At 43.4% G+C, this 22,964-nt stretch overlaps 1 protein-coding gene across 2 annotated transcripts in view; it reads right to left on the bottom strand.

Annotated features, from left to right (window-relative positions):
* Window positions 1–771: 771 nt before the first annotated feature.
* CCHR8.PART0H11orf1 (chromosome chr8.part0 C11orf1 homolog) overlaps window positions 772–22,964 on the bottom strand; it is a 227,084-nt gene continuing 204,891 nt past the window's right edge. For both annotated transcript variants that reach the window (XM_044081003.1, XM_044081002.1), the window contains exon 4: window positions 772–1,186. In XM_044081003.1, the coding sequence (XP_043936938.1) occupies window positions 1,047–1,186 (140 nt within the window). In that variant the 3' untranslated portion in view covers window positions 772–1,046. The remainder of the gene's footprint in view (window positions 1,187–22,964) is intronic.

Genomic DNA, 22,964 nt, shown 5'->3' with positions numbered 1-22,964 from the left:
CATGTGATAGTCCTTAATCTAAACTTTTCTATACATATGCTGTATTTACCTTTGCAGCCCAGTTTGTGGCTGAAAAGGGTCTGAGAAGGGCCAGTTCACTTACAAACTTAACTAACAAGCAGACAAAAGATATATTAGCTCTGAAATAGTCACACTTTTTTGTAAACAATTCTTGAAACCAAGTCTTATATGCTTTCAAGCATAGCTGAGTAAATCTACAAACTGAATACTATACAGACACAGCATTCATAAAACCATCTCTACAACTGCAATGGTAACAGTTTATAGAAGCCCATATTTCAGGGCCTTAATAACAATACCGTATGATTTTATTTAAAACTTGTATTGGAACAAAAAATTGTTAGTATACAGAATTAAAATATGAAGTCTATAACACCTCAGTACCAATAGAAAATGCACTTAATTCTCAGATATCCAAAATTCTTATAGATGGTCTTCTTTTTAACCCAGACATGTAATTTGACCCTGAATACATTTTATTTTGATAAAACAGCAGAACTGAAATTTGTAAAATAAAGTTAAACATTAAATTACAGACTCCTTCAGAAAATACATCTTAATGAAATAATGTTTGTATTTAATCTACTTTCTTATTAAGTACTACCAGTTTTCAAAATCAATTTTAGATTTGGGGTTTTTGCTTTAGATTTTTAAACCTTCTTCATGACTCATAAGACAAATAGGGTAAGAGTTACAGCTGGAAATTGTACTTCATATAATAAAATAAATTATAAAAAAATTAGCAATCAGTCACAGTAATCCATAATTTTATTCATGTTAAGTTTCTGTTCACATTTTTCAACATGGTCATTGTCTACAATGGGAACTTATATCCTTTCTCAGTTGAAGCTGTCTGCGAAGACTTGCATGTATACGCAATTTTATAACGAAAATATGTCGATAGCAACAGGTAAGAATTTCAGTTATAACTAGTAAATACCAAGCAAAAGTGTATTGTCTTTTTATATTAACGTACTGAATTCCTAAATTTCATTATTTCACTGAATAAAAAGTGTTTATTTTTTTTATGAATCAGATTCAGTTTGTGAGAAAACTGAAGTACTGGTATAATCCAAAGTATAACATGACTTAGGGATCTGCTTAGAGCTAGGAGGATCCAGTTCAGGTTGATGACATGGAAATGCATGACTTTCCTTCTTTAAATCTAAAATAAAACAGAAATGTATATGATAAGTATGATAACTTCTGGAGTATATTGTTAACAGTCACTGCTTAACACATTCAATTAACTAACATCAGCATTTGAAATTCAGTAGGAAAAACTGCTTGGGCTGTTTTTGATGCTCATTTTCTTCTGTGTGTTGCAACTAAAAGTACAGTGTACATGTATTTTTTTCTTAACTTTAACTAGCCTTAAATAGAACTTAATGAGAAAAGTCAATGAGCAGTACTTTTTAATATATGGGACTCATGGCATAAAAATAAAACTCAATCTAATGGGCATACCAGGAACTAAAGAACAGAGCCAAAAAACAAATTAGGACAGACAAAAGGAACCACTATATAGGCATTCAAACCAAATACAAAAATAATCCACACAAATTCTGGGCTGCCATTAATAAAATCCTACAACCAGGAAAGACCAGTACTCCACCTCCAAACATTGACACCACCGCCGATAATATTGCCACCCAGTTCAACGGACACTTCACCAAATCCATTCTAGCTCTCACCAATAGTAGTCTTCTCACTTCACATCTAAACCTATCTTCTATACCAGCAGACCAAAGCCTCTTCTTCTTACAGCTTGTCCCAACTAGCACAATATATAAATACCTAAATAGAATTAAACCCACAACCCTGGCTGCTGACAAATTACCTGCAGAATATCTAAAGATCGCAGCCAAAGCCATCTCTTAACCAGTCTCCATGCTTATTAACCACTCTTTATCAGAACAACAGGTTCCTTCTCTGTGGAAAATTTTGTGCATAATAATACCACTCCACAAAGGTGGTAACTCTGTGGAACTATCAAATTACCATCTAATTGCCTTTTTAAAATCCTTGAAAAATGTATACATTCCCAAATAATGCACTATCTCCTCACTAATAACCTGCTAACCAATACCCAGTATGGATTCCGTCCCAATCACAGTGCTACCACAGCCCTTATTAGCTTTACCAACACAGTAAACCAACATTGAAACAATGGTAACCTAGTATCTACTGTATTCCTAGATCTCTCCAAGGCCTTCAATACTGTCTCCCATCCCAAACTCCTTCCTTCTCTCTCCGATCTTAATCTGAGCCCCTCCACACTAGGGTGGTTTCAAGACTATCTAACCAACAGCCAACAAGCAGTAAAATAGCAGAACTCCTGATCTCCCCTCCTACCTGTTAGTCTAGGGGTCCCCAGTGATCCATTCTTGGACTTCTTCTTTTCAACATGTTCACCAACCAACTCCACAAAGCTACCCAGCATGCCACTCTAGTCCAGTATGCTGATGACTCTACTCTAGTCTGCTCTGCCCCATCACTCCCTCAACTCCAGGAATTGACACAATAGTCCTTTACCACTGTGGAAACCTGGTTAGCCAACTCTCAACTAATACTTAACCCAAATAAAACACCACTAATGATATTCTATCCCACTAAAGCCTTAGACCCCACACCATCATTCACAATATTCTCAGCCAATAAGACACCTATCACACCTGTCCAACACACCAAACTTCTAGGGGTTATCATAGATCACAACATGAAATTCAATATGCACATTGCACAGACAATAAAGAAAGTCCATAAAAAACTCAGAACTTGTATAGATGCAAAAAAGTACCTCACCAATGACAGTAAAGCCACCCTCACAAGAACTCACCTACTATCCACACTCCTCTATGCCTCCCCCATATTCATCAACCTAAACAAAGCAGACTTTAACAAACTAAACACCTGCGACAATTAAATAGCTAGGTTTGCTACTGACCCACCCTTCAGGACACATTACTGCATAGCAATCAAGCAACGATCCTGGTTAGAATTACTCAACCTGCTCACATGCAACCAGCTTACGATAGCTCACCAAATTATTATTCCAATAGAGTTCTTCAAGGTATACTTAATATCTACTCCAAAAAACACCTATTACGATCCACGTTTATATCACGTTATCGAAAGATGAAAATAGCGAACGCTATTTCATACAAGCACACTTAAAAAAATCAATCCATACACATACACTTATAATCCTACAACTAACCCTACACTAAACTGTACATGCACTACTATCTATCCACTTACCTTAACCCAAACCCTAACCCTAAGGTCCATCACTATCGCACACTCACGTAATCCGCACCCTAACCCTAACTCACTTAGCCCACCCTAACCCTAATTCATTTAACCCACGCCCTAACCCTAACCCACCTAACCCGCGCCCTAACCCTAACAACCACACAATCGCACACTTACCTGAACCCGACCCGTAACTTTCCAGCACAGTGCTGAAAATAGCGAAGCCACAGAACCGGCCAACCAAATTCTTTCCCTAGGAAAGAATTTGGTGTTCTGCAGCTTTGCTATTTTTAGCGTTTGCTCAAAACGGGTCAATATTAGAACATTCGAAGTTTTAAAACTTCGATGTTCTGATATAGACCCTTAAGATCCACCAATAAAGCACTGACTGGCATAGAAAAAGCAACAATAGTTCTGGTGACTCCTTGTTTTCCATTTCTGTTGCAAAAGCATGGAATACCATTCCCACAGATATAAGGACCACTGAAAACAAAAATAATTTCAAAAAACTCTGGTCCCATTTACATAGTTCTTGGTTATGTAATTTTTCTGACCCTGGGTAGCTTCACTTAATTAGATCATATCATACCTTAACCTTCAATGAAAGCTTGCAACAACTCCTTTCTATACTCTTAATCAATGTGTGTTTACTGTACTAGCCACTGATGAATGTAACCAAATGACTGAATAAAATGTCCTTTCAACTGTATTGTTTATTGTAACACACTGTGTTCCTTATAGTATATTTACTTTTTGCTCTTTTCTTGGCCTTGAAACTGTACTTTATTAACATCTGGCTCTGTACTGTACTTTATTGGCATGTGTATTGTATTTATTGTAGTTGCTGTACTAATCTTTGTGGAGCTTTTCTCCCCAGGCCTCCAATGAAAATGGGATCCATACCCAGTTGGACTTTCCCAGTAAACAAATGTAAAATAAATAAATAAATAAATATAATGCAAGAAATTGTCATTTTTATTTAAAATGTTCGTCTGAGACATTTATGTTTAAATACTATAGAATAACTTCAGAATACTTAAAAGAATAAGACTGCATGCCAGGAATGCAATGTATATACCATATCCACATAATACTTCTAACTACCTGCACTTAATTACACAAAACAAAATGTTAATACAGGATATATAACTGAAAAAAAAATATGTTTCATAAAGTCAGGTTAATATGTTAAAATGAGATTGATGATGCTAGTATTCTTAGTTTGTGCTCATAATAATGTTGAAGATCACATAAATCAAACATGGCATCTATGTGTATGCATAACAATCATATTTCACTCTCTGGAAGGCCAGGATAGTGCCTTAGAACTAAATGTATAATACTTCAGAAGTCAGTCTATTTCTAGTTATCATACACTTTTTCTGTTGTCGTGTTATGTGTGGATTACAGCTTGCCATCATTTCTAGAATCTGTAATAGCATATATGTGAAAGATACATTTTGCTACACCATAAGTTAATGTAAACCCATTACATCTATAGTGCCCATTGTGAAATGTTTCCAAACAAAGTACAGAAAGCTGTACTGCTGTAACAGGAATAACAGGCTGGCATACATAAAAAGGCTAGTGAAAGATTAAACATTTAAATGGCAAAAGAAGTGAAGAAGTGCTAAAATTCTAGGTAAAAGGAAGGTTTTAGTCTTTTAAGGTGCTTTCTATTAACAAGTGATGGTGATATCTGACCAAAAAGGGATGTGAATGTGGTCATTTAACCTCACTATAGTCAGAACCAACTAAACTGAATACAGCTTTATTGCTTTTTTATTTATATGTATTATTTATTTTACATTTGATAACCGGGATAATCCGACTGGACATGTGTCCATTTACAGCGGAGGCCCGGGGAGAAAAGCTCCAATTCTTGTACAGAAATAGCCAAGAGAAAAAAAGCTCTACAAGGCTTATATAGGATACTTAACAATGATTTTAAAGTTATTATTTTTACATACAAAAACTGTAGCACAGGTTAACAATTAGAATCAACATGTTTTTAGATGTCTTACATTTAAAAATAAGGATGGGGCATGCTTTGTACAATATTACAAAGAAAATAGAAAAAATAGCAGGTAGCAGGTCATTTATACGTTTACTGGTATGAAGACAAGAGTTAGAGAAAATTTGCTCAAAGAGTAGGGAATTACTAGCAGTGAGAGTTCCTGAAACAAGTTACAGAAACAACAGGAACTGCCTATTTTATTGATGTAGAGTGAGTTCCTAAGTGCATAGTATCACAGGAGATTGTATCTACAAAGTGATAAGCTGTTTTGAACATGTTCATTAAGTGATGCATGGGCACAACCAGGAATTTAATAGGTGTGTTTTGAGATGCTTTTTGAACAGTAGAGATGAAGAAGCTAAGGTTAGGGAGGTGGGGAGGTTGTTCCAGTTTTTGGCAATGTTGTGGGAGTAAAGAGCTTTTCCTGCAGAGTTATTAGCTTTTTCGATACAGAGGAGAGTTTTTTCTGAGGTGCGGAGTGGGCGGTTTGCCGTGTACCTGGTTAGGCGTATGTTTAGAGATGGAGTTTTGTCAGGATGTTTTATGATATTGTAGGCAATTATCAGTTGTTGATAGTTAATTAGTTGGGGGAGTTCTCACCATTTAAGTTCATGTAGTGCCTGAAAATGATGGGTTTTGAAGGAACAATTGTTGGAAAATCTGGCAATTTTATTGTAGCATGACTCAAGTTGTTCTAGGTTTTGCATTCTAGGGTGGGTGAGGATAGCTGCAGCATACAGGAATGTAGAGAGTAGATGGGTTTGGGCGAGTGTGATACGTGCTTGATCAGATAGGAATTTTGTATGTTTGTATAGGGTGCCCATTGTTTTATGTACTTTTTGATTGTTTGTGATATATGGGTGTCAAATAGCAGTTTGTTGTCAATTGTAACTCCCAGTAGTTTGATGTTTTCGGTGGGGGAGATGTTAGTGCCATTTTTGGATGTGATTGTGAATGGGGGTTGGGTGGTTTTAGTTTTGTTAGGGGCAAATATGAGTAGTTTGGTCTTATTGGGATTGAGTAAGAGTTGGATCTGGGTGATCCAGCTTTCTACTGAGGTAAAGGATTTAAAGGATTCCTGGGTAAGTTTTTGCAGGGTAGTGAGAGATGGTGATGAGCAGATGAGAGCAAAGTCATCTGCATATTGTATTAAAGTGGCATGTTGGGAGGAACTATGAAGGTTGTTAGTAAATATGGCAAAAAGTAGTGGTCCCAATATTGAACCTTGTGGGACTCCTACAGTGTTTGGGAGTAGGGAAGATAGTTTGTTTTTCCATTGTACAGACTGTTGTCTGTCTGTTAAATAGCTTTTAAACCATGCTATGGTAGATGGGGCAAAGGCAAGGGAGATTAGTGAGTCAAGAAGTAAGGGGTGGGATACCATGTCAAATGCCTTAGAAAGATCTAAGAATATTGCTGAGACATAGTTGTTATTTCTGCATTGGTTGATTGTGTTGATGAAGGAGAGGAAAGCAGTAGTGGTGCTGTGTTGTTGTCAGAAACCGTGTTGTGAGGGGGAGAGGAAATTGTTAAGAGTGTAGGAATTGCATCACTTGAGAGTGTATACATCTTTCCAGTATTTTGGATAAGGGGGATAAGATGGCTATGGGCGATAGTCAGTAAAGTCATAAGAGTTTCCACCTTTATGTATGATACTTTCCATAACTTTGGGGTGTAGGATTCCTGAATGGAGTGATTCATGAGAATGGAAACAGGGTAGGATAGTGCATCAGCTGCTATTTTTAGGAAGTTTGCTGTTAGGTTGTCTGCAGCAAGGGTGGTAGGTTTGAGTTTTTGTAGCAGTTTTTTGATTGTGGAGGTAGGAACAGGTGAGAGGGTAAAGGATGGGGTATTGTTAGGGGGTTATTTTGGGGAGTGGGGCTGGTTGTTGTTGGAGAGTTGTGTAGACAGGGTTAAGATGAATTTAGTGAAGTGAAGGTTAAATTGGGACTCAATGTCTGTATCAATGTTGTTGGTGGTCAGGGTTGTGGTGGCTGTTTTTGCTATTTTTAGTAGTGAATTGATGGAATGCCAGAACTTTTGTGGGTTTTTCTTGTGTTTATTTTGGACAGTAAGGAAGTAGTTTTGTTTATCGAGTAGGGTTTGTTTTTTGCCTGGTTTCTTAGTTTTTGGTAGTTTTGCTTGGATGAGTCAGACCTATCTCTTTTCCATGCTTTCCATGACTTATCCCTGGCTTTTAGAAGGGCTGTTGTGTTTTTGCTTAACCATGGGGCATAATTAGTTTTTACTTTGATTCTTCTGATGGGTGCTAATGAATTGAGGACATTGATAAAAGCGTTGTTAAAGTATTCCACTGCTTGGTCTAGGTTTAATGTTAGTAGGGGGTCCCATTTACAGTGTTTTAGGATATGGTTGAGATTCTCTGTGTTCAGACTGCTTTCATCTCTAACTTGTTTACAGATTATGGGGTTGTAGGGATTTGTGCGTGTTCGGTGCAAGAAGGTGGGGAGGTGGTCACTTAGGCTGTTTGGAAGACATCCTGTGAGATATTTTTCTTTAGGGCAGTTACCTAGAGTCCAGTCTAGAATTGATTGCTTATTTGATTTTTGTCTGTTCTAGTTGGTTCCTGGATGAGCTGTGTAAAACCATAGAAATGTATATGGTTTGTTGGGGTGTTATTGTTGCAGGCTAACCAGTCTGTATTTAGATCACCTAACAGAATTGTTTCCTGTGGTAGCTTATCAGAGATCCATTGAAGGATCTCTTCAATGCTGTGAGAGTTATTGCCTGGTGGGATGTAACAGCAGATGATGTTAATTTTTTTTGGTATTATTTATGAACAGTCTTGAGAGTAAAGTTTCAGCATTTTGAATGACAAGGTAGGGTTTTCCAGGGGTTTTAAGTTGAGTGCATTTTTAAATAATATGGCTACTCCTCCTCCCTTTTTACTTGTTCTATCGTGCCTTAATATGTTATAACCTGGAGGGAGAATTTATTCATTCTGAATGTGGGGTTTTAACCCCATTTTGGTTTTTTTTTGATGACATAATGACACAAAGGCAGAACGCTTCTATGACAAGTCACACACAGTTGGGAGTGAAACTAGGATGACATACTGTTAGAATGGAGGTGAGTGTTAACTAATCCATAAACTGCTGTTTATAGAAAAGAAAGGGGCTTGCAGTCCGTTGGCTGTCTCTTTAATGAATGGCGCAATATTCATGCTGTATGAAAAGGTAGAGGGCAAGTGCTATGAATGTAAACAAATGTATGCATAACCTTGGAATCTATCACACTGCACTAAATAGCTAAAGGGAAGCATACATAGAGAAAAATTACTTGTTGGTCAGTCATATCATGGCAAGTAGTCCAAAACTCAAGGATGACCAATTATAAGATGCATAAAGACAGAAAATACAAAATATTAGAATGATAATCTTGCTTCAGGGAGGGCCTTTTTAACCTGAAACAGAATTATCTGATAGCTATAGAGTGAGTGCACGATATATATAGAGTAAGACTGTTTGACTTCTGAGGTGTAACACATTCACATCTAGGGTGCAATCCTGGCCCCCCACTGAGAGAAATATGATTGACAATACTGATTTTTCAGGAAGAGAGGATTTGTTTTTTCATGAGAAACACAGTAGAGTGACACCACGGAAAGACTATATTCATTAAGACCATTGAATTCTGCAATACTTTATAGACTGTAATGCATTATAAAAAGTACATATAAATAACAACCAGGACACTTCAGAATTCTAAAGGCCTTAATTATAAAAAAGTTACATTTGTAAAGGGACTTGTCTGCTGGGATTGTGGAGTTATTTTTCATTTTGCCAGATCCCTAGATTGATTAAAACTAATCTGCAGCATAAATCAGACTTTTAACTAAATGCAGTCCAATTAAATTTTAAATCTGGTAAATTGTCTGAAGCTTCCACCAGATGATGGGGAGAGACAAACATTTTCTCTCTACTCCAAGATGCAGTTGATTATAACTACTAGTAAGGGTACAGACAGTACAACACACTACACATGTGGTGAAGGAGTAAAGCCCGCACCCAACAGAAAAGCAGCTTAATTTAAAACTTTCCCAAAACCACATTTGGGACAGTTTTGGCAACTTTTTGTCAGTTCAAGAATGCTGCAATCAACCAAATTACTTAGAGCCATCAGCAACATGTGTGGCCTTTCAAATACTGTAATTTTCTGAATTTGAAAGAAAACAATGACATAAAAACTGACTGCCTATCCCAGAAAAGAGAGGAAGAAAAGGGAGAAATGTATTTCTATTATTTCACTGTATATCTGAAAAAAAAAGAAAAAAACAGTGAAATGAAAGAGAATTTCAAATGGCATTACAGAGCAGAAGAAACAAGTCCACAAACCATCTAGTCAAAAGATATATAACAATACTAATCTCTTGGGTCATAGTTAAGTTGTTTTTTTTTTTTTTCATTTTTTTTTTCAAACACCTTTATTGAATTATCACTTGTGACATAGACAAATTTACATTGATATAAAGGTAATCACACTATAATTAATATAAAAAGAACTTATGTAATTACCATAACATTCCATGTGAGTTGTTCATCCCGCCTTCATTCTTTACTGATGGGTTCGAAGCCGATCCCTCGACTCCGAGTCGGCACCTACTGCAAAGCTCAAGGATTTCAAGTAGCTTGAGGCCAAGTCCCTATCCCATGATTCACCCTGAGTTACCTCAGATCTTGTTTGCTGCGTAAAATAATACCATATGTCATACTATAACTCCATAGGAGAGAAATTATAGAAGGGTTGAGTGACCAGGAATGATCTAGCATCTCGGTCTTCTGAAAGCCCAGGAGGGGGTAGGAGGGAGGGACGTAAGAATGAAGGAAAGACGAGCAACTCACATGGAATGTTATGGTTACTGCATAACTTCTTTATGTGAAGTTGTTCTACCTCGCCGTTCATTCTTTACTGATAAGTAGCGTCCCAAGCACCATCAACCTCGAGTGGCTTATGGGAGAATATTTCTCAGGACCGTGGAGCCAAAGGAGGCCCTGTCCCTAGAGGCCCTGTCAACTTTGTAACGAATGATAAAGGTATGAGGTTTTGACCAAGTGGCTGCTGCGCAAATGTTATCAATAGGAAGTCTGGCAGAAAAAGCAGATGATGCAGAAATTGCTCTGGTTGAGTGAGCTTTAATTTTATGCTGCAAGGGCATATTGGCAGCTAAATAAGCAAAGGTGATACAATCGGATAACCATTTAGACAAAGTTGTTTTAGCCACTGGCATAACCTTCCTGGAATCTGAGAATGAAATAAAAAGCTGTTCTGATTTTCTGAAATCTTTTGTTCTATCCAAATAAAATCTGAGCTATCTGTCAACATCAAGTTTGTGCAGCATGTACTCTAAATTGTTTGAATGGTTGGGGAAGAAAACTGGCAAATCAATAATTTGGTTGAGATTAGTTTCAGTGCAAACTTTGGGTAAGAAAGAGGGGTTTGTTCAAAGTGGGACTCTGCCAGCATGGAAAATCAAATAAGGAGGCTTGATGGATAAGGCCTGAAGCTCTGACACTCTGCAGGCAGAAGTAATAGCCACTAAAAAGATGGTTTTCCATGACAAAGATTTGAGGTCACATGAGGAAGCTGGTTCAAACGGCAGAAGAATTATGCGGGAAAGCATAAAATTTAGATTCCATGGAGAATAGGAAGATGTTATGTGAGCCTATCTCTACTACTACACTGATGATTGATGGGTTCGCCGATCCCTCGGGTTCGACTGCACGCTTATGCCAAAGAGAAAAGTCTTATTGGCTGAGCTTACTATATCCCAGGATGCACCACTCAGTCCCCAGATCCCCGGCTTTGCTAACAACAAAAAGAAGCGTGGTCTCGAGCTGGCTGAGTTAAGTAGTCTTTATTCTTCAACTAAAAGCTGTTTGTTTCTTGTGTTGTGAGTGCTGTGCGTTGGAGAAATTCTACTTGGTAAATTCTTGTGTTGTGAGTGTGTTGGACTGTTTGACTCTCTTGTGTGGAAAGGCCTTTCCGGTCTTTCGGTGGTTAGGTGACTTCTCTGTTGTTTTGGGATCCTCGGATCCTTTATTATACTGATAGTTTCTTTTTTTCTTTTAAAGGACAAAAAGCAGAAAAAATTCTTTTTCAGTGTTTAGTTCACTGAATAATTTAATGAATGTCTCAGGTTCCTAGGCCTTCAGCTTTTTAAAAAGCACCAAGTGCAACTTTAAAAACAGATGACCACTCTCTCTGTGTTTATTGTTTGGGTGCAAAACATTTGCAGGAGTCCTGTCCGTCGGATCCGCCAACCAACATAGGCAGGGGGTTTCTCCTTCGGCTCAAGGACTTCAGAGCCTAGGGCGGAACGGTCTGCCGGCTGGGGCGCAGAGGCGCGAGTCCGCCGTCGGCTCCTCCTCACCGATGGCACCGAGTTTTGGTATTCCTTGTATTCATAGTCGTCCCGGTCATCGCGCGAGCCGGTAGTCCCCCCCCCCTTGGGGGGAGAGACCATCTCCATCTCGAACCGTTCAGTCCTAGGTCATCGAGGATGTCAGATTCGGGACATAGACAGGGTGGGCTGGACCGGGTGACGTTTTGGACCTATGCTGTCGGTTCTGTCCTTAGGCAGCGGAGCCCCTGGGCCTGTCTTCAGAGCCCCCTAGGAAAGAGATCGTGCAAGAGGAAGAAACCCCTGTCTGCTATTCAGTGAGTCAGTGCTGGGGCTCCTCCGCCTCCTCCCTCCTGTCTCCGCCTCCCTCGCAGCTCGCTCCTGGATTTTGTCGGAGGCGGGGGCGGGAATCCAGACATCCGTGGAACCAGTGCCTCTGCCTTCGACAATTTTTTGTCTGCCCCCCCCAGAAAGGAGTTCTTGACTAAAGGCGTGGCTGTAGATTAATAAGGAGTCTAGGAGCATGGGGACGATGCAGGCGCACCCTGACTTCCCTGAATTATTTGGCACATTATTTACCTTCAGAGGGATCTGTCAAGAGCTGTGTCAGATCCCTCTCGGGGTAACCTACCTGAGCACAGCGCAGCCCAGTGTGCTCTCAGTTGGCTATCCTTACTGGGGTGCCGTTTTGCCAAGCACAAAAAGCCTGGGAGTCTATCACTCAGGACAGATGGGTGCTCCCCACCCCACCACCCACCACCAGGAAATTGCAGCCGCAGCGTAAAGCTGCTAGAAAAAGGAGTCATCACCATCCCCCCCAGACAGATCGGATCCGAAATACTACTCAAGGTTTTTTTAGTGCAAAAAGACAGGGACCCTGAACCAATATTGGATCTCAGGTCAAATTGTCTGCTGCTCCTCTCAGCGCATAAGGTTCATAGGAGCAGAGAGAGACAAAAAAATTGATCGCTTTTTCTTCCTACGAGAAAGTTCAAACTTTACAAAGCCAAGTTCAAGAAACGCGACCGGACCTTCGCTGCTGCTTCAGCCGTCCAATCTGAATTCCTTTTGTTCCTTTCCCCCCCCCTCGGGTCACCCCCGTGGATGATCCCTCCCAACAGGGTGGGGGGCATTGTCTGGGCAGGTTAGTTCAGGGTTCGATGGGGACGCCGTGTGCGCACCTGTTTGCTACACCACAATAGCACAACCTGCCAACAGGGGCTACTTTATGCCTTAAAGTCATTCAGCTCTCAATTGGGGTCCCACAATGATACTAATTCACTTCAAGACTGGCCTCGCAGGTATGGTTTCCCTAAGAAGAAACACAGTGGACGATCCTTTGGTTTTAGCTCACCCACCCACCAACACACTAGAAATTGTACCTCAGTAAGTGGACATTAAAGGTGCGGGCTAAGACCCAGTTTTTTCATCCCCGCCTCCGTGGGATCTTGATTTGGCTAGGTGCAACCGGCTGCTACATGTGAGTTGAAATATCTGTCTTGGAAAACTGCCTTCTTAGTTGCAATTACCTCTGCCCAAGCTTCTTTTTCTGAGATTTGTGCTGCTTACTTGGTGGTCATCGCGACACTTTCATTTCCTTCTGGAGTGTTATAAGCAGTGCTTGCATGTGTGCATGTATAGCCAATAGAGACTTTCTTTGGCTTTGGCATAGCCGTGGGTCGAGCCGAGGGATCGGCTCCAACCCATCAGTCGATTTCACAGGTGGTCTAATATGAAAGATCCCTTTGAGGAAGGCTTTGGATAATTTGTGTGACATAATATTCAAGCTTTCAAATTTCAGATAAAAGTTAGAAATGGCAGTAAGTTGAACACGGACTGTTGCTGCTGCAGCTCCTTTATTGAATATCATACTTAAGAAATCTAGAATAGAGGCCTTAGGGGCTTGGTAAGGATCAATATTGTTTTTAGAGGTCCATGTAGAACATTTTTTTCCATTTGCTGAGGTACAGCTTCCTTGTAGAGGATTTACGAGATGATAGGAGAATTTGCTTCATCTCATTGGAAAGGTTATGGAACCTGGCTATGAAGGGAATTGGAGTAGCCAAGCTGTCAGCTTCATGGACTGCAGAGAGGGATGAAGTTTCCCCGAAGAGTGCGTCAGAAGGTCTGGAACTGGGCCCAGAATCCAGGGGTCCTCCAAAAGATGAAGTCGAAGGAAGCGGAACCAAATCTGACGAGGCCAAAAAGAAGCTATTAGAATGATGGTCCTTCCCAGGGGTTTGGCTTTCTGTAATACCTTGGGTATCAAAGGGATTGGTGGGAATGCATACATGAGACTGGGGTGGGCCAATCATGAATGAGTGTGTCCCTTGGGGCTTCTCCCGGAGGCGGAATCAGGGCAAAGTAGCTTCTGCATTTGGTGTTTATGCGACTGGCAAAAAGGTCACAGTAAAGCTAGCCCCACCTGTGGAATATCGGTCCGCTATTCCCATCTTGAGGGACCACTCATGGGGCAACAAAATTGCTCTGCTCAACTTGTCTGCTATCATGTTGGATTTCCCCGAGATATGCACTGCTAACAGAAAGCGCTGGGTGGAAATAGCCCACAGCCATACTCTGAGGGCCTCGCAACAAAGGGGGTAAGATCTGGTTCCTCCATGTTTGTTCAAATACCAGACCACTGACATGTTGTCCATCTGAATCGCAATTGTACCCAGAGGAAGAGAGTCCTGGAAGTACTGCAACGCCAAAAGTACTGCTCTCATCTGTAGGGCACTGATATGCAGATGTGTCTCTTGATCGGTCCATGTGCCTTGGGCTGTCTTTCCCTGAAAATGCCCCCACCCCCACCCTATCAGGGAAGTGTCCATGGTCACTGTGGCCACTGGAGGAGGTAGCACAAATGGGTGTCCTATCATAACATGAAGTGAGGTCAATCACCACTGAAGATCCTTTTTGCAGGAATTTGTGATCATTATCATGTGAGACATGGGAAGCTCTTGGTAAGACCACTGAGTGAACAACAGCACTTGCAGTATCCACATGTGCATACGAGCTAGTGGTATGGCTAGAATTGCTGCTGCCATCATATCTAACAATTTCAGAATTTCTGATGCTGGTGCTTTGTTTTTGGATATTAGAATGCGGACATGCTGACAGAGAAGTAAGACTCTTTCTACTGGAAGTCTTAGCGTGGTGGTGGTGGTATCCAGTTATGCTCCGATAAAGATGATATGCTGCGATGGCAACAAGGCAGATTTTTTTTGAGTTTATTGTAATGCCCAGCTGACTGCAGAGTGACAGAGTGGACTCCCTGGCCTGAATGAGTTGATGCTTGGTGGTGGCGGTAAGGAGCCAATCGTCTAGGTACAGAAACACCTGGAATCATAAACATCTCAGGTGAGCCTTGACCACTGCCATGCATTTGGTGAACACTCTGGGGGCTGTAGTGAGACCAAAGGGCAGGGTTTGAAACTGGTAATGATTGTCTCCCAGCCGGAAGCGCAGATGATCCCTGGATGGTATGGCCATTTTTATGTGGTAGTACACATCCTGGAGATCTATCGAGCACATCCAATTGTCTTTCCCTAAGAAAGGAAGTATTGACTGAAGTATGACCATCTGAAATAAGAAGTTATGTACCTACCATAACGTTCCATGTTAGTTGTCTTCTCGCCTTCTTTCTTGCTGGTTGGGTTCGGAGCCGATCCTCGGCTCCAACTCGGCCATCTACTAAAGCTCGAGAGCTATTTACTGGCTTGAGGCCTCCCCATATCCCACAATGCTTGACACTAGATACCCAGATCTCATTTGGCACAACTAACACCATAGAAAATACAAGGACACCTGTCCATACTACAAGGTTTTCCTACAGTACTAAGACAGAGGAGGATGTAACCAAGATAAGACTCAGCCAGAGGAAGAAAGCCTCAAAAAGGGACTCTTCTCGGTCTGTCTAGGCTAGGGGGATGGAGGGTGGGATGCAAGAAAGAAGGTGAGAAGAAGACAACTAACATGGAACGTTATGGTAGGTACATAACTTCTTAATGTTAAGTTGTCTCTCTAGCCTTCATTCTTGCTAGTTGGGACAGCGTCCCTAGCACCTTAGTCCTGGGTGGCTCATCGAAACAGACTCTTGAGCACAGTGGAACCAAAAGCAGCTCTACTCCTAGAGGCCATATCCAACTTATAATGTGAAATGAAAGTATGAGGAGTGGCCCATGTGGCTGCGGCACAAATAGATTCCATTGGTAGTCTTGCTTGAAAAGCTACCAAAGTAGCTAACTCTCTGGTGGAATGACTTTTAGGTTTAGTAGGGAGTTCTTTATGTCTCAGCTGATAAATCAAAGTAATAATAGAGAACAACCACCTGGATAAGGTTACTTTAGAAACTGGCAGGCCCTGTTTGCCCTCAGCATAGGACAGGAAGAGTTGGTCTGATTTCCTTGTTTGCTTGGTCCTGTCCAAATAAAAATGTAATTGCCTATGAACGTCCAATTGGTGTAACTTTTTTTCAGCTTTGTTCGAATAGTTAGGAAAAAGGACAGGTAGATCAATAGCCTGATTCAGGTTTGTTTCGGAAGATATCTTGGGCAGAAACGAAGGATTAGTCCTGAGTGAAACTCTATCCTTATGAAACACAAGGTAAGGAGGACGAATACAGAGGGCTTGAAGTTCCGAAACTCTCCTAGCTGAGGTGATGGCTACTAAAAAGAGAGTCTGCCAGGAGAGCAATTTTAAGGAACAGGAAGCCGCAGGTTCAAAAGGGGGGAGAATCAAGGAAGCTAATATCAAGTTTAAGTCCCACGGAGGCGGGGGATCTCTGACCGGGGACCTAAGCAAAATAGTCCCTTTAAGAAAGGCCTTGCAAAGTTTGTAGGACATGTTGCTGATTTCTGACAGGCGAGCGTGGAAATTTGCTTTAGCAGCTAATTGGACCCTAATGGTGGCAGACGAGGAACCAGCTTGAAAGAGTTCTACTAAAAAATCTTGGACGTGATGGACAGGGGCTGTAAAGGGGTCTATATTCCTAGCCTCTGCCCAGAAAGAGAAATGTTTCCACTTACTAGCATAAGTCTTCCTGGTGGTAGATTTGTGTGAAGAAAGGATGATTTCACGCACCGGCTGAGAAATATGTGAAAGCATGGCTAAGGTTGGAAGTGGAGCAACCAAGCTGTGAGGTTGAGAGACTGAAGGGATTGGTGCAGCCCGCCCGACTGATGGACCAAGAGGTCTGGCACTGGGTCCAGATTCCAAGGTTGCTCCAGTAGGTGACGATGCAGGAATGGGAACCAAATTTGTTGAGGCCAGTAAGGGGCAATGAGGATCATCCTGGATCCCAATGTGGTCGCCTTCTGAATTAGTTTGGGAATTAGGGGAAAAGGTGGGAATGCATACAGAAGGCCCCGGAGCCAATTGTGAACTAGAGCGTCTCTGGGGGAGTGCCCAGGAAGGGGGAAGAGAGTGAAGAAATCATCGCACTTGCTGTTGAGAGGAGTTGCAAAAAGGTCGCAGCAATAGCTCTGCTTAGCCTGCCCGCTATGACGCTGGACTTCCTGGGGATGTGCGTTGCTATCAGAAACCATTGAGAGGAGGTCGCCCACTGCCAGAGTCTGAGTGCTTCTCGACATAAGGGATAGGACTTGGTTCCACCCTGCTTGTTGATGTACCACACTACAGATATATTGTCTGTTTGAATTGCAATAATCCGAGGGCAGAGAGTGCTGAAGAGCTTGCAACACTAAAAGCACCGCTCTCATCTCCAAGACGTTTATGTGCAGGTGGTACTCTAGAGGTTGCCAAATGCCCTGGACAGTCCTGCCCTGAAAATACCCACCCCACCCGATCAGGGAGGCATCCATGGTCACCGTGGCAACAGGAGAAGGAAGAACAAATGGTCTGCCCTGGAGTACTAGAGGGGAGACCATCCACCACTCCAGGTGGTCTTTGCATGATTGAGTGATTATTATCTTGTGAGACATCGGACATTGTTGAAAAGATCATTGGGTAAAAAGCATCCACTGAAGAATCTGCATGTGAAAACGACCCAGGGGAACTAGTATTATTGCTGCTGCTATGAGACCCAATGTTTTTAGTACAAATCTGGCCTGAATCCTTTTGCACTGTAGTAAGACCTGCACATGTCGGCGAATGTCTGACACTCTGTCTAGAGGAAGTTTTGCAGACAGATCTTTTGTATTTAATCTTGTGCCTATAAAGGTTATAGACTTACAAGGTGACAATGCAGACTTTTTGAAATTTATTGAGATACTTAGCTCGGAACAAGTTTGGATGGTATAATCCCTGGCTTGCAGTAGCTGATGCCTGGTGGAAGCAGTAAGGAGCCAGTCATCTAGCTATGGAAACACCTGGAATCCTCGCCATCTCAGGTGAGCCGTAACCACTGCCATGTATTTGGTGAACACCCGGGGGGCTGTGGTGAGACCAAAGGGCAGGGCTCTGAATTGACAGTGACTGGCTCCCAGCCGGAAGCAGAGAAACCTTCTGGAGCGCCTGTCCATTTTGATATGGTAGTACACATCCTGAAGGTTTATGGAGCACATCCAATTGTCCTGACCCAAAAAGGGTAGAATGGACTGAAGCGTGATCATCCGGAACTTCTTTCTTTGAACAGATTTGTTTAACCTGCTGAGATCCAAAATGGGGCTCCAGTCCCCTGTCTTTTTTGGTACCAAAATGAACTTGGAGTAAATTCTGGATCCTTGTTGATCTGCTGGGACTGGCTGGATGGCCCATTTTTCTAGCAGTTTTGAAATTTCTGGCACTGCTTGTTCCCTTAGACCGGTTGGAACATCTGGAAGGGACTTGGTTATTTGTACAGGGGTGTGGACAAAGGGGATTTTGTAACCCTCGGATATGATAGACCGTACCCATTGGTCTTCTGTGAGGAGTTGCCAGGCTTCTGGGTACAGTGACAATCTTCCCCCGACTGCCTCCGAAGGTGGACAGTCAGGCAGCCCCTCAGGGGTGCTGAAAAGCTTTGTCAGAGAAAGATTCTCTGCTACCCTGATTCTGCGGACCCCCACTGCCCCTCGGGCGGCGTTTATTATTGTTCCCTCCCCTGCCCCTGGAGAGAAACTCACCATGTTTGTCAGGCACGACTCCCTGGGGTTTCCGAAACCACATTTTCCCAATCTTCTGACCTTTAGGGTATGGTCTAGAGGGAGTAGAAAAATGGACTCCCACAGCAGAGAGAGTCTTGCCTTCCTGCTCACACCTGGTAAGGGTATCCTTCACCTGTGGTCCAAACAAAGCTGAACCATCGAAGGGGGTATTGGTGAATGACGCCTTAAAGGGGTCAGCAAAGTTACATAACCACATCCAGGCATGTCTTCTCAAAGCCACGCCTGTACCTGCGGCCCTACTCACCCCATCGGCTGCATAAGAAATAAGCCGCATGGAGGAGTTGACGATGAGTTAAGGGTCGCCAGCTGGGAGTTAATCTTATCTTGAGCCCCCGCAGCTGATGGATCCTGAAGGGTATCACCTGGTTCCTTGAGAAGATCCCTTTGAAGGCGGGTGAAGTGGCACAGGTAATTCAGCGACCGCATGGAAAATGTCGCTGAGGAAAACATCCGCTTCCTGAACCTGTCCATTGTCCTAGACTCTTTATTAGGTGAATGGACAGGCACTGAAGGATCAGCCAACTCCTTCTTCGTGGCTGCTGCAACCACCATGGCATCAACGGGGACACCTTCTGTCAAAAATTGTTTGTTGGGTGGGGCTGTAATGAACTTAGTGGGCCTGCGGGGAGTTGGTTCCACTGTGTCCGGGGCTGACCACGCCCTTCCAGCCACTACTTCCATCAGCAGGTCGAAGGGTGGCGACACCCAGGAGGTGGAAGGGCGAGAACCAAATGCATCCAGGTATACCGACTCGTCCTCGGAAGGGTTAAGGGCAGTCCAGTTCCTCCTCTGCTTAAGGGTCTCTAGGATGTCTGAAAGAGACATCCTCAGAGGGGGATCTTGGGGACCCTTCCAAATCCTCCAAGTCGGTATCAGACGTGACTGACTCGGGGGGAGTCGACATGTTTCCTCTTACATGTTCTCTTCCGAGGGGGCTCCTCTGAATGATCAGGGGAGGCATCGGAAGAGGAAGATATGCCCAATGCGGTGACCTGGAGCGTCTGTTCTCCACGCTTGGGGTCAGGAGGTTGGGCAGAGACCGATGCAGGCACCATGGTGGGAGGAGCCGACAGGGCCGATCGAGGAGTCGACCCAGGAGTCAGCACGCTCCTCATGACCTCGAAGGCACCCCTATCAGGCAGTGCAGAAGGTCTCCACTCCGAAAAGACGTGAACCCCTCCCGGCACCAAGAGGGACGGCTCCGAGGCCGATGTTGGAGCCGAGCTCACCTGCACCGAAGCCCCGAGAGGGAGAACAGGGTTGGACAACGGTCCGATGCCACTCTCCCTCTCGGAGCTGATGAGGGAGTCTCGGCGCCCGGATCCCTCCAAAGAAGGAACCAATGAAGAGATCGGAGCTGACGAAGGAGCCGAAATGTGTGGTATCGGCTCCAACGTTTCCAAGATTCGAGCCCCAACCAGCTCCGGCTCCGAACACAAAGGGGGAGTCAGAGGAGGAACTGCTGAAGACACAGGGACAGCCACAGTCTGTTGAGAAGGGCTGGTTAACATTTTGACCAGGGCCTGCGATTTAAGGAGTCTACTGACCACCCTCTCCAAGTCATGATCGGATAGCCTGGAGGACAGAGAGGAGTGGGACCTATGGCTTCGTTCAGACTGAAGCAATGGTGACCTTGGAGCTGAACGAACCAATTCTAGGGAAGGGGACCTAGAACGTTTTTGGCCCAAAGACGGTTCCGACACTAAAGCAGGAGCCGATTGAGGTCCAGAGATGTCAGTTCCAGCCGGAACCGAAGAGGAGGCAGATGCTCCGCCCGGCGACAGCTCCGAAATGGGAGCCGACGGCTTGGCGGGCTTTAAGGATTTCCCCGACTGAGGCTTCGCCGGGGATTCCTCTGGCTTAAGTAAGCCTCTCAAAATAAGCTTGTTCCTACGCTCCTGCAGGACTCTCGGGATGAAAGCGTGACAGACCAAGCAGGAGTCCTGCAGGTGTAGGGAACCCAAGCAATAAACACAAGAAGTGTGACTGTCTGTCAGAGACATCTTCTGACAGCATGAGTCACACTTCTTGAAGCCTGAAACTTTGGTATCCTTGGACATACTGGCAAGGGGATACCAAAGAGAGAATATTAAACTAGTGCTTAAACAAGGCACACAGGAGCAGTCACACACCCACACTAGTTAAACTAACAATAATAACAAGAAAAACTATCACACCACACTTAATAACAACAAAAACTATCCACTAATAAATATATATACAAATATTACAAGGCTAAACACTACTCCTATTAGGTTAGCCACTAAGGAGAAGAAACAAGGGGGGGAAGGGTAGAAACTCTCTAACAAAAAACGAGTTTCCTGAGTGGGACAAACTAGGGGATACACAGTCTAATTATACTAAAAGGGAAAGACTACCTATATATAAGAAAATACAAAGGTAAATTTTAAGCTAATAAGACCAAAAAAAGATTAATACGACCTGAGCCAGTAAAAACGCAACCTCGTAGCTGAAGCGGCAAACAAGATCTAGGTATCTAGCGCCAAGCATTGTGGGATATGGAGAGGCCTCGAGACAGTAAATAGCTCTCGAGCTATCTCGAGCTTTAGTAGATGGCCGAGTCGGAGCTGAGGATCAGCTCTGAACCCAACCAGCAAGAATGAAGGCGAGACAGACAACTTAACATCTTCTCTTTCTTTACAGATTTGTTTAGTCTGCTGAGGTCCAATATAGATCTCCATTCCCCTGTCTTTTTTGGAACTAAAAAGAATTTTGAGTAAGTTCCGGATCCTGTCTGGTCTGCTGGGACTGGTTGGATTACTCTTTTTCTTAGCAACATCTGGACCTCTACTGTTGCTTGTTCCCTGTAACTGGGTGGAACGTCCGGGATTTTCCTTGACGGTGGAGAGGGTATGGCAAAAGGGATGAAGTATCCTCTGGAAATGATACTTTCTACCTAGTTGTCGTTTGTTATTTTGAGCCAGGTGTCTGGGTACAAAGATAATCAACCCCCGACTGCCTCCAGAGCAGGACAGTCAGGCATCCTTTCATGAGAGCTGATAGGGCTTCCCAAAGAAGTGATCTCTGTCACCCTGGTGTTACGGATCCCCTCTGCCACAAGGGCGGTGTCTTCTGTTATTGCCCCCTCCTCTGCCCCTGGAGTGGGGTTCACCACATGTGTCCTGAAAGGCTCCTTGGGCTTTTAGGGACCACATTTTCCCTCCCCTTTGACCCTTGGGGTATGGTCTGGTAGGGGTGAAAAAATGGACCCCCCCCGATGGCAGACAGAGTCTTTCTGTCCTGCTCACACCTAGTTAAGGTTTCCTTGACTTTAGGCCCGAAAAGAGACAAGCCATCAAAGGGCGTATTCACGAAGGAGGACTTGAAGGGCTCCACGAAGGAATATAAGCGCATCCAGGAGTGTCTCCTAAGAGCAATTCCTGTACCTGCTGCCCTACTCGTTCCATCAGCTGCATATGAAATGAGGCACATAGACAAATTCACAACAGAATTGAGGGTAACAAGCTGGGCGGCAACTTTGTCTGTAGCTCCTGCAGCTACTGTACCCTGAAGAGTATCTCCCAGCTCTTTAAGGAGATCTCTTTGTAGTCTGGTAAAATGGGTTAAATAGTTAAGCAAACGAAGAGCAAAAGTCACTGAACTAAATGTGCACTTCCCATATCTATCCATGATCCTGGAGTCTCTGTTAGGAGGATGGATAGACAAGGAAGTTTCAGACATTTCCTTTTTGATGGCTGCCGCCACCACCATGGCATCAACTGGCACACCTTTTGTCAAGACAGATTTATCTAGGGGGCAGAAATGAACTTATTAGGCCTCCTAGGGACAGGCTCCATAGTATCCGGAGACCCCCACGCCCTTCGTGAGACCAGCAGCATCAGCTCATCAAAGGGCGGAGACACCCAAGAGGTGAAGGGCTGAGACCCAAAAGCCTTCAGGAGGACCGACTCATCCTCAGTAGGGTTGATGGACTGCCAGTCACCCCTCTGCCTAAGGATTTCCACTATCTCAGCAAATGAGATATCCTCAGAGAGGGACCGTGGGGACCCTTCTGATTCATCCAAGTCAGTGTCAGATGTTAATGACTCCTGAGGGGAATCCAAGTGTTTCCTCTTACACACTCTCCTCCTGGGAACCTCATCAGTGGGAGCTTCTGGGGAGGTCTCGGAAGAGCACGGGCCACCCAATGGGGCTTCCTGAGGCTCTGGGTCTCTGCGCTTAG

Source organism: Protopterus annectens, chromosome 8.part0, assembly GCF_019279795.1.
Source record: "Protopterus annectens isolate FY-2018-M chromosome 8.part0, PAN1.0, whole genome shotgun sequence".
NCBI lineage: Eukaryota > Metazoa > Chordata > Ceratodontiformes > Protopteridae > Protopterus > Protopterus annectens.
The sequence above is the reverse complement of the archived record's forward strand: the minus strand, read 5'-3'. Positions and strand labels throughout refer to the sequence as shown.